This window comes from Thermothelomyces heterothallicus, assembly GCF_042370625.1.
Source record: "Thermothelomyces heterothallicus CBS 202.75 unplaced genomic scaffold P884_scaffold_3, whole genome shotgun sequence".
NCBI classification, from domain to species: domain Eukaryota; kingdom Fungi; phylum Ascomycota; class Sordariomycetes; order Sordariales; family Chaetomiaceae; genus Thermothelomyces; species Thermothelomyces heterothallicus.
In genome coordinates, this window is record NW_027192564.1 from 626,605 (window position 1) to 640,977 (window position 14,373).

The 14,373-nt window shown below is 56.1% G+C and overlaps 8 protein-coding genes across 8 annotated transcripts; 5 read left to right on the top strand and 3 right to left on the bottom strand.

Moving 5' to 3' along the window:
• Window positions 1–25: 25 nt before the first annotated feature.
• On the bottom strand, window positions 26–1,390 carry P884DRAFT_289756 (nucleophile aminohydrolase). The gene is made up of 4 exons (XM_069444012.1): window positions 1,115–1,390; window positions 1,012–1,030; window positions 460–914; window positions 26–381 (listed from the first exon to the last, which is right to left on the bottom strand). Exons 1-4 carry the CDS (start codon window positions 1,115–1,117, stop codon window positions 238–240), a joined length of 621 nt encoding a protein of 206 aa, XP_069300518.1. The 5' UTR covers window positions 1,118–1,390; the 3' UTR covers window positions 26–237.
• A 682-nt stretch (window positions 1,391–2,072) lies between these two features.
• Window positions 2,073–3,641, top strand: P884DRAFT_297023 (GLUT4 regulating protein TUG-domain-containing protein; the record flags this gene model as incomplete). The annotated part of the gene is made up of 2 exons (XM_069444470.1): window positions 2,073–2,209; window positions 2,264–3,641. 2 exons carry the CDS (start codon window positions 2,073–2,075, stop codon window positions 3,639–3,641), a joined length of 1,515 nt encoding a protein of 504 aa, XP_069300519.1.
• A 223-nt stretch (window positions 3,642–3,864) lies between these two features.
• On the bottom strand, window positions 3,865–5,111 carry P884DRAFT_282736 (60S ribosomal protein eL36). The gene is made up of 4 exons (XM_069443615.1): window positions 5,023–5,111; window positions 4,717–4,817; window positions 4,240–4,321; window positions 3,865–4,156 (listed from the first exon to the last, which is right to left on the bottom strand). The coding sequence occupies exons 1-4, from the start codon at window positions 5,074–5,076 to the stop codon at window positions 4,073–4,075; spliced, it is 321 nt and encodes a 106-aa protein (XP_069300520.1). The 5' UTR covers window positions 5,077–5,111; the 3' UTR covers window positions 3,865–4,072.
• A 1,442-nt stretch (window positions 5,112–6,553) lies between these two features.
• P884DRAFT_289759 (uncharacterized protein) lies at window positions 6,554–7,365 on the top strand. The gene is made up of 2 exons (XM_069444013.1): window positions 6,554–7,093; window positions 7,158–7,365. Exons 1-2 carry the CDS (start codon window positions 6,717–6,719, stop codon window positions 7,309–7,311), a joined length of 531 nt encoding a protein of 176 aa, XP_069300521.1. The 5' UTR covers window positions 6,554–6,716; the 3' UTR covers window positions 7,312–7,365.
• A 359-nt stretch (window positions 7,366–7,724) lies between these two features.
• P884DRAFT_327297 (Alpha/Beta hydrolase protein) lies at window positions 7,725–9,703 on the top strand. The gene is made up of 2 exons (XM_069445524.1): window positions 7,725–8,212; window positions 8,314–9,703. Exons 1-2 carry the CDS (start codon window positions 8,156–8,158, stop codon window positions 9,505–9,507), a joined length of 1,251 nt encoding a protein of 416 aa, XP_069300522.1. The 5' UTR covers window positions 7,725–8,155; the 3' UTR covers window positions 9,508–9,703.
• Window positions 9,704–10,509: 806 nt separating this feature from the next.
• On the top strand, window positions 10,510–11,279 carry P884DRAFT_255423 (uncharacterized protein). Its single transcript, XM_069440986.1, has one exon. It carries the CDS (start codon window positions 10,762–10,764, stop codon window positions 11,188–11,190), a length of 429 nt encoding a protein of 142 aa, XP_069300523.1. The 5' UTR covers window positions 10,510–10,761; the 3' UTR covers window positions 11,191–11,279.
• On the bottom strand, window positions 11,278–11,672 carry P884DRAFT_255424 (uncharacterized protein). The gene has a single exon (XM_069440987.1). It carries the CDS (start codon window positions 11,597–11,599, stop codon window positions 11,318–11,320), a length of 282 nt encoding a protein of 93 aa, XP_069300524.1. The 5' UTR covers window positions 11,600–11,672; the 3' UTR covers window positions 11,278–11,317.
• A 137-nt stretch (window positions 11,673–11,809) lies between these two features.
• Window positions 11,810–12,836, top strand: P884DRAFT_275110 (14-3-3 domain-containing protein; the record flags this gene model as incomplete). Its single annotated transcript, XM_069442805.1, has 4 exons — window positions 11,810–11,866; window positions 11,897–12,246; window positions 12,329–12,416; window positions 12,486–12,836. The coding sequence occupies 4 exons, from the start codon at window positions 11,810–11,812 to the stop codon at window positions 12,834–12,836; spliced, it is 846 nt and encodes a 281-aa protein (XP_069300525.1).
• Between the last annotated feature and the right edge of the window lie 1,537 nt (window positions 12,837–14,373).

A 14,373-nucleotide genomic window follows, 5' to 3' on the forward strand; every position in this document is an offset into this window, starting at 1 on the left:
GACCTTGTATAGTAGTACATTATCGACCATGGGCCACACAGTGGTGATTGCAGCACTTCGATGTCTTGACCGCTTTTGCCAGACGATCAATTGTTATGTGGCCTGTCTCATGTTGACCACAGACGCTTCGAAATGCCCTATTTGCTACAAGGCCTGTAGTCCCGGCGCGATTATCGCTGGGACAGGAGTCATCTTCTTTTTTCATCATAAGCCATGACCTCTCTCCACACCACTCTTCTAATCCTGCCTTCCCTTCAACAGCCTCTTGGTCACCTTGTCCTTCTCGATAATATAGACGTGAGCGCCCCAACCGGAGAGGGCATCACGGTCGACGGCGTTGAGAAGTGCTTGCGAGATGGTCTCGAATAATTCATCCGGGCCCTGTATTGCGCACCTTGGTCAGCAAACCCACGCAGCCATACAGACAAGCCAGCACAAATGCGGTCCGCACGAACTTACCAAATTCGGCTCCCAGAGATTCTCGCACATGCCATACAACTGTTCCGTCGCCGTCCCCGAGACAATAAAGTCCTTTGCGAAGTCGATGCACCCTATGCTGTCGAACCCGCAGATGAATGGCGCGCCCGTCTTGGGCTCCAGTCCGGCGACGACGGGGTTGACGAAGTACGGGCCGAACCGCCTCTCGTACAGGGTGGTGCTGACGAGGTTGGCGAAGGTGCGCGGGCCAATGTGCCGCTCCTCGCGCAGGCGGTACATGTTGACCTTGTAGCGGAACAGGTCGGCCACGGTCGAGACGTCGGTGGCCAGGCCCGTCAGGCCCAGGAACACGTGGTCGCCGTACTGGAAGATCTTGGGGAAGTTGTTGGACACCGTCAGGGCCTGCAGGCCCAGGCGCAGATCGCAGGCTATGGCAACGCAGTCCTTGCCGACCATTGCGACACAGGCGCCGCCGTCTGGAAGGGCGAGGGGCCCGCATTGGTTAGATCTGATCGGAGTCGCTCCGGAAGAGGGGGGGGAGGAATTGAGGACGAGGGGCAGGACGGGCAGTACTTATTGAGAAGGGGTTCGCCTGGAGAGGGGAAGAAGGAATGATTGGTTAGCAAATGTATACACATACAACAGGGCATAGAGATGCGGTGTGTGTCAACCATACCATCTTTGACTCTGTGTGTGAGTGATAGGTGTTCCCGAGCGCAGTGAGGGGCGGCGAGCGGAAACGATATTCAGGCAGAGGAGACCCGGGAGCTCTCAAGAGGTCTTTTGCTGATCGGAATGGGCCGTAAGTTTAGACTGGAGATCGCCCGGTTGAGGTTTTCCTCACCCAAACTGTACGTGGATAAGGATCGGGGATGGGTCGGGCGTGGTTGACGTGCGGTTGGCGAGAGCTCTTGTCGGAGCTCCAGCTGACAGACGGGACAGGCTGCTGGAGTTGACGTGCAAGGCAACACGCAGCTGGCGCGGCGTGGGACCGCCCGGGGTCTCCCTTGGGCGTGCAAAGGCGGTGTTGGGCGGCGCTATAACCGTGGCCTTGGGGAGCTTCCTGCTGTGGCGTCCCATCGGCGCAGTTGCCCCTCCATCCAGGCTTCCAACCTAACCTACCCACCTACTACTACCTCTAAGCAGACGACGAGTCCCCGTTATTCCACCGAGTTCGATACTTCTTCACGTCCAGCCAAAACACAAACACAATATAGCCCTGTGTGAACTGGTTTTTTGAAATTTCCAGGCCGCTGGATGAGTACTACTCGGGGGAGAAAGCCACTGTCTGAACTGCCCGCAAGCGCACTAGGCACTAGTTAGTTAAACATCACCTCCCATCGCTGTGGGGCCAGGCAACTCGGAGCTTCCAACTCATTCGGTGTTTACCTCACACTTGGCCGCTTTCACCAGGCACCTTCATCGCACACCAAAGTCCTCTTGAGGTCCAAAGCTGTTCAGTCGCCTCACTGCGGGCTAGTTTAGCCAAGCCTTGGTTCATAGTTCCTCTCATCGGTTTCGCCTTTTTGTCTCGACGACGGTATCCTGCTTGTTGCATCGAGGGGGCGCCCTAAGCTTGGTTAGACCAACATTGTCCAACTTAGGACCCTTTAGCAGCGCACCCCAACATCGCAATGTCTGCACACGTCGAGGTTGTCGCAACCGATTTCAGGCGGGTCAAAGTCAAGGTCACACCGGGAACGTACCTGATCGATGTGTTGGACGAGGCTTGCAAGAAGCTCAACCTACGGAGCGACCAGTACGAGCTCAAGTACGTAGAAACTGGATCTGGGAGGCCTAGTACCTCGTATCTAACCAACGGCAGGCACAAACAGAAGCTCGTCGACTTGAGCGGTCCCTATCGAACATCAGGACTTGGCCCTGGTGCCAAGCTCGAGCTTGTGCAGAAGTCAAAGAGCGCCTCGGTGGTGTCCATCGCCCTAGACGTCAATGGCCAGCGATATACCAAGAAGCTTCCAAGCAACATGTCACTGTGGAAGGTGTTGCGGCAGTTTGAGGGCGCAGAAAAGGGTCTGAACATCACAGGGAGGGGCGTGCCGGTGGGCACCAACAGTGGGCAGTTGTACCACGAAGCCCCTGTGGTAAACATCATGGGCAGGGAATATGCGGCGATGGAAGAACTTCAGAAGACGCTGTCGCAATGTGGCATCAACTCTGGGAGCATAGTGCTCAGAGTGACTTTTAAGCTTACCGAAAGGACCCTTTACGATGCGATGCAGGAAATCTCACAGTACCTCGACGATGTCGAGACGGGAATTTCCAAACCCGAAGAGAAATCAGAGGCCCAGGCCATGCCGGTAACCGATGAAACGATGACAGACGCTGCTTCCGTAAAAGATGCCCCGAAACCGGAAGCCTCTGCGCCGACAAGCAGCGAAGAGGCAGCCCCAAGCGTGCCAGCAGAAGGAAGCACAGCAGGTGAACCCATGGACGTTGACGAAGCACCCGCAGCGACCTCCGCGACGACGAATCCTCTTCAGCCAACGGGCGTTTTCAGCGCGCCCACGTCTTCGACCCCGAAAGCCGCCCACACCCAGGAGGATGACTCGGTTTACGAGCCAACCATTGCCCACGCACAACTCCGCCAACAGCAGCTCCAGCAGCGAGCCCAGAACACACGGCTCAAATCGGACGCCGAACTCGCCGCCGAAGCGGCCGAGGAAGCAGCCAAGCTGGCCAGGATCACAAAGGTCGAAGTCAAAGTCCGCTTCCCCGACCAGACGTCGGCCGTGTGGACCATCACCCCGGAAGAGACGGGCGCCTTCCTGTACCAAGCCATCCGCAACATCATGAATCACCCCGCCGCGCCGTTCAGGCTGATTCTCCCCGGCCCGAAGCCGGTCAGCATCCAGGAGACGGATACCAAGCTGGTCGCGGGGTACCGGCTCAAGGGGCGGCGGGAGATGCTAAACCTGTTGTGGGATGACTCCGTCCCCCCCGCGGTGCGGAAAGAGCCGTTCCTGAAGGGTAGCGTGGCGAGCAAGGCGATGGAGGTGGTGGTGCCCGAGATTCCGCGGGCAGTTGGGGATGAGGAAGAGAAGGGCAATACCGGGGCTGGTGCGGCGGGTTCTTCGAGTGCGCAGCAGCAGGCCAGGCGGGATGGAGGCAAGGGCAGAGACAACCTTGACTCGGAGGCGGTTAAGAAGAAACTCAGCAAGTTCCTAGGGCTGGGAAAGAAGTGAGTTGGCAATAAAACGAATTGGTAGCGCGGGAGAAAGGCTTGGACAACATGGGAGGATGTATGATTGGGGGAGTTTTGGGGTGGGGGGGGGGGCAACCTTTTCGTTCGATATATTAGCATAATGTGGCGTTAGGAATGAGGAATGTCTGTTAGCGGGAGTGGGTTATGTAGAAGCCGTAGGATACGTTCGTCATGGTGATCAATAAGCCTCGCGGCCTTGTACTGTGACCAATATACCTTGAATCAATGCCTCGTTTTACACACCCGAGAAGAGTTGCGTGTGATATATATCATTTCCATTCGCCGCTGCAAGGGAAAAATCAGCTAAACAAGCAGAACTATTCCGCCGGGAAACGCTCTAGTTGTATGCCAATGGTGCTACAACCCTTTGGCACCTCAACAGCGGGCCGGCAATGATACCCGTACGCTCGTTCAGTGACCACCGGCCCTGCGAGATTCGGTAATGATACGCTGGAGCTCCTCGATCTTGACCTTGGCCCGGTTGAACGTGCCAAGCTGCGTTCATTGTTAGACTAATCGCCGCCCTAGTCAAAAGGGGGGTGTACGCCGCCGACGTGAAACGGTACGCATCTACTTGCCTTCTTCTTGGCGAATTTGCGCGCGCGCTTGTCCTTGCCGTTGCGAAGCAGTTCAATGACGCGGCGCTCATAGGGCGCGAGCCTGTCCGGCGCTGTGGTTAGCGGGTGCCGATGGTGGTTGTTATTGTTGTTGTTGTTGTTGTTGTTGTAGTCAGACGGCACGGCATCTACCACTCCCACTCCCCCCCTCCCCACCCCCGAGTCCGTCGATCCAAGCAAGCCGCCCCTTCGGCAGGCTCAACTAACTTGCATGCCCATGGGCTGCTGTGTCGAACTGGGGCCAATTCTGAATGCCCACTACAATTTCGCGCTGGCAAGACGCAGGACCGTGTTCGATTTTTTTTTTTTTTTTTCCGCTGCTTCATAAACCCCCCGGGAACGCCAGCACCACTTCTCACCCCCGCGCACACACCAGCTGTCCTCGTGGCTCTCCTGCTATCTTCCATTGGGAGGCGAATATTTCGATCCAAGACTTACCCAACAACCTCCTTGACGAGCGATCGAACAAACTGGGTCCGGTTGCTCAGCTTGCCCTTCTGCCTCGACGGCCGGGGCTTGTTGACGCGCGCCGTCGTCTTCTGTTGCCGTGCCAACGGTCAGGGAGACCGTGTCAGCGTACGATGCTCACGAAAGCATGTCTCAAGCTATGGACTGGGAGAACGAGCGACACAAGGGGGGCACTTTGTTGGAATCCGAAGGGGTCTTGTCCGGGAGAGCAGGGCTTCAGTTCAGAAAGGGGCAGTATATCTACGATCCCCCTCACTGGCGGAAAGGCAGACGTACGTGACCCTTGTTGAGACCCCGTGCGAGGCCAGTCCTCTCGGTCTCCTTCGCCATGGTCTCGTTATCTGTGGACCCGTATTGTGGTTATCGAAGTTTGTCGTCAGAACTCGTGTCAGCGTGGATTTTCGACACCAAAAGTTTGTGGAGTCGAGCAGGGTTTCAGATGGTTATTTGTGGGCGGGCAATCAGACTTGTGGGGGTGGCTTGCGCTGTGGCTTGGGAACCCAGCCATTGGCTTGGCATCTTTTCGGCCTCTACGACATCTTAAAATCTGCGATTCTGAAAGGCCATGGGTCGGCCCTAAGCACAGCAACCAAGCGAGCCGCGCACGTTTAAGAGCTTTCAATTTGTTCTGCAATATAACAGGGTTTGAATTTTCCGCTTTAGAGCAGCGCCGCCAGGCAAACGGGTTGTGGATGGAGACGTGGAGAGCTTCTCTATCCGTACAGCCGATGCAATGCTCTTAATCCGACATACAGATCTGTTATACTATGGCCATAGAGGCATGGAAGAGACAGGGGTGCAGATACGGAGGGAAATCGAATTCTTGATATTCTGTGTCTCCGGTGCCAGGCCTGGCCACTCCGAGTGTTGGGCGAATCCACTCCTCCCGCATCACGGGAACCACAAGCTCGGTCATACGCGATACGTATCTCTCGAGCACCAGGAATCTGACCAAGTGAATCCAGTGATATCCTGGAGCACCGTCATCTTATCAAATGTAAGGTCGGCTCGCACAACACTCATGCGTCAGCCTTAATTGGCCCTGTTTCGCCGGCCCTCTGCCGTAGTGCGCTTGGTGGATTGTGGAACCTTGTATCGAGCCGTGACGGCCGCGGTGCTGCAACAGCGTTGAACCAGGTTATTCAATTCGAGACGCAACTGGAACACGCTTGATGCCCGCTGTATTCTGGAAGTACCGAGCCTCGGGCTGCTGAGGAGTCTAGAGGTCAACTTCGCGGAACACGGGGATCTGCGGGGCTAACCTACATGTATCTTCATGTGCCCCGCGTAAACAAACCAACGGTCAAACTTCGATTGTTATCATTGTAAGCTTGTGCTGCCGCGTGACATGTACGTTTCTAGTACGTGGATATAGATCTCGTATTTCGTCGGCTCGGAGATGTGCCTAGCCGTGGAGAAGCTGAATAGCCGTCAGTCCGGTCTTTGTTTATCAAATAGACCGAGGCCGAGGATATGCCCTGCAGACCATAAGAGAGAAGGCGCTGCTTCAACGGCTATGAGATTCTGCAGTTGGGTTAGCTCCGTATATCCTGGAGGCTGCTGTGTCTCGAGTGACGACGGCCTGGCAGATTCAAGTGGCATTCTTAAAGAAACCGTTGGGTCGACGTAGTCCGTTTATCCCGACACATAGTGCCGGGTCTAGTGAAATCAGGGAGCGCGATTAAAAAAAAAAAATTATACGCAGGTACTATGTTCGTGCGGCGTTTCGTGGAAAGAGCGTCACAAGAAAGCCTTCTCTTTACTCTAAACTTAAGCTCCAACCTTGGTTAAGAGTTCGGATTCCCTCAAAAAAACCGTACCACAACGCTTCCATTTCTGCCTTTCCCACGCTCCATTAAGGTCACAGCCATTCGCTCCCCCGACTTGATCGGAACCATCAGAGGGCCCTGATCATCATTCAAGCGATCCTTTCAATCGTCGTTGATCTACTATCACTGTCGTTGGCAAACATGCTGAGTATCGTTCTCATCATCGCAACCGCAATTCAGCTTGCGGTGGCGTTGCCGATCTACAAGATTCCGCCGGCACTGTCTAAAGTCGCCCACAAGAGCAACTTTTGCATCCTGCCGCAAGAGTTTGTGATTAAGAACTTCCAGATTTGGAACCCCCAGGCCGACAACAACCACTCCACCACCATCAACTTCGATTACTTGGACGACAGCGTCATGCCCGCAATCGATACCAAGTGCCATCTCAACCAAACCTCGGTCAACGTCGGCGCAAAGAGTCTTGTTCCCCGTTATGCCTGTGATGACGCCTTGGTCGAGTTCATGTGGACCAACGGCACGCTCACCGTGATTGAGAGAGCTTGCCCGCAGGAGACTCTGTGAGTCTTTGGTCTAGGGAAATGGCGGACGAAATGCACTTTTGCTAACAGGCCAACCAACTAGGACCCGTCCTCACGAGGCTACCGGCGTGCTGAAGCCCAAGTTTAACTGCCTCGAGACCATCAGAAACAGCACAATTGGTCCTGGCTTTGCCTGTTCATCGACGCCCGATGTCATTTTAGGCGCGTTCGTCAGCCTCCGGCCGACGCTCAACTAAACAGGCAGTCCGGATGGACGCAATTATACTGGAAGGCGACGAGGCTGAAAGGAGGAGCTGAGAAAGACCGGAAATGGAGACTGGAGACAGGGAATAATAATCTGGGTTCTTTGGGGATTGATCTCCCGCTAATGAACGGGTGACATCGCATAGAGGAGTACACTTCTACGAAGATTTGAGATCACAGCCGTACCATCATCGCCATATCGTCGTCGGGCGAAAGAGTTAACACTTGGTACTGCAATGTGGGGCAGCCTTTGTGTGTTGTCACCCTTGTCGACTGCAGGCGGCATACTTAGCTCTGCAGGGACTGCCAAGATCCGGGGCGGGTTCCCTCTCCCTCGTCACGGCCGCATTGCCCCGTCAAGTCGCCTATCCATTCCACGTCTTAGGAGACCCATTCCTTCCCACATCCTGAATTCACATATGAAGCGTATCTTGTAGAGGGTTGCATAGTGCTTGAGATACATCGTCAGGGACTGCCAGCTTTGTGGCCCTCCTTTACAAGGCCGAGCACCATACCTTGGTAGTCCTGAGGTGCCACGCTTGGCGAATGACCTTGGTCACGCGATCCAACCAACGGGCAAACCGCTCCTGCGTGACGGGACATGCCCCCTTCAAACTTGACGTACGCATTTCTTTAGTCGTTCAAAACCTCGGCCATCCTCTCTCTAATAGTAAACTTTTCCCCTTAAGACCAAAACTGCCATTTTCTTAAAATCAATCATGCATCTCAACAGACTCCTCTGGTTACCACTGTGCGCTCACACCATTGGCGCGAACGCAAACCCATCAATACCGAGACGGAACCAACAACATCAACCCCCATCCCAAGAGGTCCTCAATGATTGGTATAATCCGCATCCGCAAGGAGGCAACCACCCAGGAAACGGCGGCGATGGTTCTGAAGAGGGAGGGTTAAAAGGAGGAGGGTTGGAAGGAGGGGGAGGGGGAGGGGGAGGGGGAGGAGGCGTATCCGCGGCCCTCTTCTCGTCGCTCGAGCGCGCCTCCCGCCTCGTCGACATCACGTACTGCGTCGGCACAGCGGGAACCGGCATCGCCCCGCCCTTCTCGTGCCTCTCACGCTGCAAGGACTTCCCCTCGCTGCGGCTGGTCCGGACGTGGAACACGGGCGTGCTGCTGACCGACAGCTGCGGGTATATCGCAGTCGACCACGGGCCCGGGCACAGGTACGGGCGCGGCATGCCGTCCTCCCCGGAGGGGGCGTCGTCTTCTGGGAATCGGGGAGTGCATGGGGTGTTAGGGCCGCAGATGGGGGAGGAGGAGGAAACCCGGGTGGGGACGGAGAATGGGGGAGGGGCCAAGGAGATCGTCGTCGCCTTTCGCGGCACGTACAGCATCGCCAACACCATCGTCGACCTGAGCACCGCGCCCCAGGAGTACGTCCCTTACCCGGCGCCGCCTGGAGACGGGAACGGAGATGGGAACGGGGGCGGCGGCAAGTGTCACAATTGCACCGTGCACATGGGCTTCATGGCCTCGTGGCGGAACGCTCGCGAGGTGGTGATACCGGCCCTCAAGGCCGCCCGCGAGCGGTATCCCGGGTACCGGGTACATCTCATCGGACATAGCCTGGGCGGGGCCGTCGCGGCGCTCGCGGCGCTCGAGCTCCGGCTGGGACTCGGCTGGCGAGACGTGGTCGTCACGACCTTTGGGGAACCGAGGGTGGGGAACGCGGAATTGGCCGACTACATTAACCGGGCGTTCGGGCTCGGGGTCCGGGACGAAGACGGCGCTGGCGAGGAGGTCGCATATCGCCGCGTCACGCACGCTGGCGACCCGGTGCCGCTCCTGCCGCTGAGCGAGTGGGGTTACCAAGCGCATGCCGGGGAGATCTATATCAGCAAGCCGGACCTGCCTCCGGCGCCGGAGGACTTGAGGCTGTGCCACGGGAACAACGACCCACGGTGTTTGAGCGCGGCCGAGACACCGGACTGGCTAAGCTGGGTCTTGGGGTGGATGAAGCGCGGCAGGATACAAGGAGAGGCCGAGGCACTACCGGGCTTGGGCCGATGGTTCCCGGCGCGGCTCCAGCTGTGGCAATTGCTGTTCGCGCACCGAGACTACTTCTGGAGGTTGGGGCTCTGCGTCCCGGGGGGAGACCCGGCTGACTGGGGGAGGGAGAAATACAACCTGACGGTCGACGGTGCTCGGGATGAGATACAGGATTTATGAGCTGGGTTCTGAACGGACGAAGAAAACATTTGACGCTCGGCGGGACCGGTCGTGTGTGAGAATGGGTTCAGACAGCATAATTATTGCGGACTCTGCACAGCTAGCATGGAGTTTTGGAGTTGGGGTACGCACGCCATGGGATCTATCTTGTCCCAAGCACACTACGACTACTGGGAGTTGAAGTAATTCGTTAATCACACTGCATAACTAATGTGTCTGTACATACATATTCCCTACGCATCCACCACAGAATCTCGTTTTCGCTTCTTCGGGACTTCGGCAGTACCAAGGTTGCAAACCAAGCCAAGTGCAGGTCGAGTTGACAAGAGTTCCCAGAGGCCGTCTCAATACAAGCTCCAGCTCCTGTCATCGTCTTGGTTGTGGAGACCTATATGAATATCCTCATTCAAGAAATAGACCCAAAGCCCTCTGTGTTGCGAGGTTTACGGAGCAGGTTATTTTGAAGACTCGCTATCGGAGGGACCAAGGGCCTACAAGGTCTACATAGGGATGGCGCGTGACTCTATTATCACTTGCCCGGAACTGTTCGCTATGTCCCGATTGGGCAGGCAGAGCCCCCTAGGAGCGGACCCTGTATTTTGCGATCAGCTCGCCCACGCGATAAAACCACAAGGTGACCGAGCAGAATAGTGTACGGATTAATCCGTACGCACGCTCGGCCGTCGCACACACCGCATTCACACGGCGGGATCACAAGCGCCGGGTGACTCAAGTGAGGCTGTGCAGCGGCCTTGCTGCTTGAGGTCCTTCGCGCCCGTCCATCGTAATTGCCGCAGGAGCACGCGATAAGCTTGTGTCGCGCGCGCACTGGCCTCTGTTTGGAAGTTGGGTTAAGACTTGGGTGTGCGTGTGTGTGCGTGTGCGAAGGGACCAGGCAGGAGGGGCAAGGCAGGTCTTGGGTTGATGAGCCTCCTCGCGGCATTCTAGCCGCTTCCATGGTGCGCTGTCCATCTTGCCCCACCCGTTAAAGATGAGGGACCCATCCGGACAATTTGATGGGGGCTCCTCTTTTCTGTCACCGCTCTCCACTCGCGGACATCCAAATGTGATGAATGGTCGACCGCTCGACCAGAAAAGGGGGGAGCCAACGCCTCGTGACTGCCGTGAGCTGAGTGAGCCTGGCATGGCACGAGACTCGCGCGTTTATCATTGTGTAAGGTATGTATGAGAGTGCGTGGGATAGGCGGTGGTCTGCACAACAACTACAAAAAAGAGATCTATATTAGTTAGAAAATGAGGCTGCGGACCGGATGGACGGGTTTTCTCCGAGTCAATGCGAAGACGGCAGTTTTGCGTCTGGCTGGTTGTTTGCGTTGCGGGTGTGACGTGCAGGCTGCCCCTCATCAGCCGCCTTTGCTTGTGTTGAGGCGAATGGGCGTGGGCTGCCGGGTTTGGATAACTAGCCAACGTGCACAATCGAGATGGCGGCGGGGTGGCATGGATTGGCCGAGAACCGACGGGTCCCCGTCGAGAACAAATTCTCTCTGCCGCTTGACCGTTCTCGGGGGCCTGTTTGTTGCCTTACGGTCTATGACACGGCGCAGACGCCTTGTGAGGAAACAAAAAGACTGCACAACTGCAAGTAAAAGTGGTCTTGAGCACCGAGCGGCTATAGCTCCCTGTCGTACCAAGATTATGAACTTGGTTGCTAGTGTACACTAGGTAGGTCCCTCGCCTCATAGGCGGAGAGAGCTGAATGAATTTCATAAAATGACAACCTCCACTTGGGCGTTGAAAGCCAAAAGACAGCGGTTCCGATTGTGGGGTTCAGAGCCCCAGGAGGCTTTTGTTAGAGCGGGACTCCCATTTCGCTGGGAAATAAGGTGGCATCAGCGTCACGTGTTAGCGCGCAAAACGTGGTATCATTCGACCTCAACAAGCAAAACAGGGTCCCCAAGCCCGGCTGGCACTTGCTAGCGCGGTGAGGGGGAGCCCGTCGACCTGCGCTAAAGTCCCTTTGCTCAACACCTGAACAACCTGCAACTTCAACCACAATCCAAAACACAACAAAACAATTCTCCCTTACCACAACGAGTCCCCACGACGCTTTTACTCCTCGTCCGCTTTTCATTCCTTCAATCAAGCAACCTTTTCTCTAGCCTTGTTGACTTTCACACAACACAATCATCAAGATGGCAAATGAGGTACGTCTCGGGCCGCCAACTGCTGCTTTTTCTCCCCCCTCTCGGAGATAGGGCTCGCATGATAGAGACAGCGTTGCCTTTGGTGTTGTTGTCTTGGCTACTTTTTTTTCTGATCGCGCGTTGGTCGCTAACCGCTTATGCTCCTCAATAGCGTGAAAGGTGCGTTTCTTTGTACCCAACAGCACCGCCAGGTCGTAAACTGACCGACCTCGGATCACAGCAAGACCTTCCTCGCCCGCCTGTGCGAGCAGGCCGAGCGCTACGATGAGATGGTCACGTACATGAAGGAGGTTGCCAAGCTCGGTGGCGAGCTGAGTGTTGACGAGCGCAACCTGCTCTCGGTCGCCTACAAGAACGTTGTTGGCACCCGCCGTGCCAGCTGGCGCATCATCTCCTCGATCGAGCAGAAGGAGGAGTCTAAGGGCTCCGAGAAGCATGTTGCCACCATCCGGGAATACCGCCAGAAGATTGAGAATGAGCTGGAGAAGGTCTGCCAGGATGTCCTTGAGGTCTTGGACGAATCTCTGATCCCCAACGCCAGCACGGGGGAGTCTAAGGTCTTCTATCACAAGATGTGCGTCCGCTCTGCTCCCATTATTTCCATTATCGCGCCTGAACGAGGATCTTTGCATTTACTGACTTTGCCTCGCTTGTAGGAAGGGCGACTATCACCGCTATCTCGCCGAGTTTGCCTCGGGCGAGAAGCGCAAGGTTGCCGCGACCGCTGCCCACGAGGCTTACAAGGTGAGAAGCCTCCCCCAATTTCGATCACGCACGTGCTTCGCAGTGACTGACAATTTTGGATTTGCTCAGAGCGCCACCGATGTCGCCCAGACTGAGCTGACCCCCACCCACCCAATCCGCCTTGGCCTCGCCCTCAACTTCTCGGTCTTCTACTACGAGATCCTGAACTCGCCCGACCGCGCCTGCCACCTGGCCAAGCAGGCCTTTGACGACGCGATCGCCGAGCTCGACTCGCTCTCGGAGGAGTCGTACCGCGACAGCACCCTCATCATGCAGCTGCTCCGCGACAACCTTACCCTCTGGACCTCGTCCGACAATGGCGAGCCCGAGGGCGCCGTCGAGCCCCCCAAGGAGGAGAAGGCCGACGCCCCCAAGGAGGCCGATGGCCAGGCCGAGGAGCCTGCGCCCGAGCAGGCGTAAAAGCAACGGACTCGTTGCTTGCTCGCCTGTCTCCGCCTTTTTTTTTTCCTTTTGTCGCGCACCCCTCTTGCTATCTTGTTGGGCCCGGGACTGGGCGCGGTTGATTGCCGCCCCCGGGATTCCACATGGCCCGACTCGGGACCAGAGTTTATTGGTCGTAAATTGGGCCTTGGTTGTCTGAGGACTGGGCTGGCTGGTAGACTATGATCTGCGGCAGCACATGGGTCGAGGCAAAGGGCTGGACTGTGCAAGGGAGTTGGTTGTTGTTAGGTGGGAATTGAAAATGCAGGGCATGGTGCTTTTTTCTCCCTTTTTTTTGTTATCTCGTTTTCCTTATTCAATCCGCTGCTCTAACCCCCCTCAAATGGCTGGCATCTTGCCCGCCCATCTTATATGGGGAAAGCGTGGACCAAATCCACCCCAAGTCTGCCGTCCTCCGCGGTCGGCTACAATACACCACTTAACCAAGGCTTAAGTTAAACCGGTCTTATTGCTGAACGTGTTACCCCGCACCTTTCGCCCCCTTCGCCCCTCCCCGGGCTAGGTTGATAATCGTTGCTTCGGGCTGGGCTAGTCTGGTAGCCCATCTCTCTATGAGTTTGTGTGTCTTGTCTGCTGTGAAGTGGCCTCTTGTTCCTTTGTTACTGGTGGAGTGGATTGGGAAAGCTCGTTGGGCTGATTTCTAAGAGAGACGGTGGATGGTGTTTCTCTCCCTCGCGTTATCTCTGGGTTTATCGCAGTCCGATAGTTAGTGCGAAACACATCACGAGGCAGATATGCCGGCTCATTGGTGCTCATTGGGCGGCGCATGAAACAAAGGATCGAGGGGCAGAAGCTGTGTCATCATCCCCACCCCCTCGCGACTAGACGGCCAGAGGACCGCACTACATGCGAAGTGGGCGTGGAATAGATCACAAGAGGAATAAGAACAGGCCACAAAGGTAGTTTTGTTCATTAGCAATACCATTACTTTCTATTGATACTATCTGATACCAGACGAAACCAGGCGATCCCACCCCGGCTCTCTCGTGCCTCCTCGTGCCTCCTCGAGGGAGTTAAGGTGCCCTGATCGTCTTTTTTGAATGCTGTTGCGTCCGTGTACAGCCAAGGCAATTTCAAACTGCAGATGTGTGTCAAAAGCCACGTTTTTGGCAGTCGCGCAGTCTCACGCTGTGCCGACAAGGGGTTGCTGGTGATCTGAACGTTCCACTCTGCCCTTCAATGTTGTGGAAGTGCTACCTACCCCCATGCAGAAGGCGGGTTGGGTTGCTTCTATCAGCGTATACGGCATGTCAGCTTTGTGTTTCTGCTAGCAATGATATCGATTACCGGCGTCTGCTGCTCTAATCGTAAGTCTCGTGTCGTCGTGGTTGAGCTGCCTCATCGAGCTAGCTTCAGCGTACAGCAAGAAACTGGGAAACGTGCCGTTAGTGTCGTATATGCGTCCTCTCCAAAGTTCCTTGGCAGGGCCTTGACGGTATCCCGTAGGATCTAACGCGGATCGTGATCATCCAATGTTGGTCTGATTCCCCCGGCT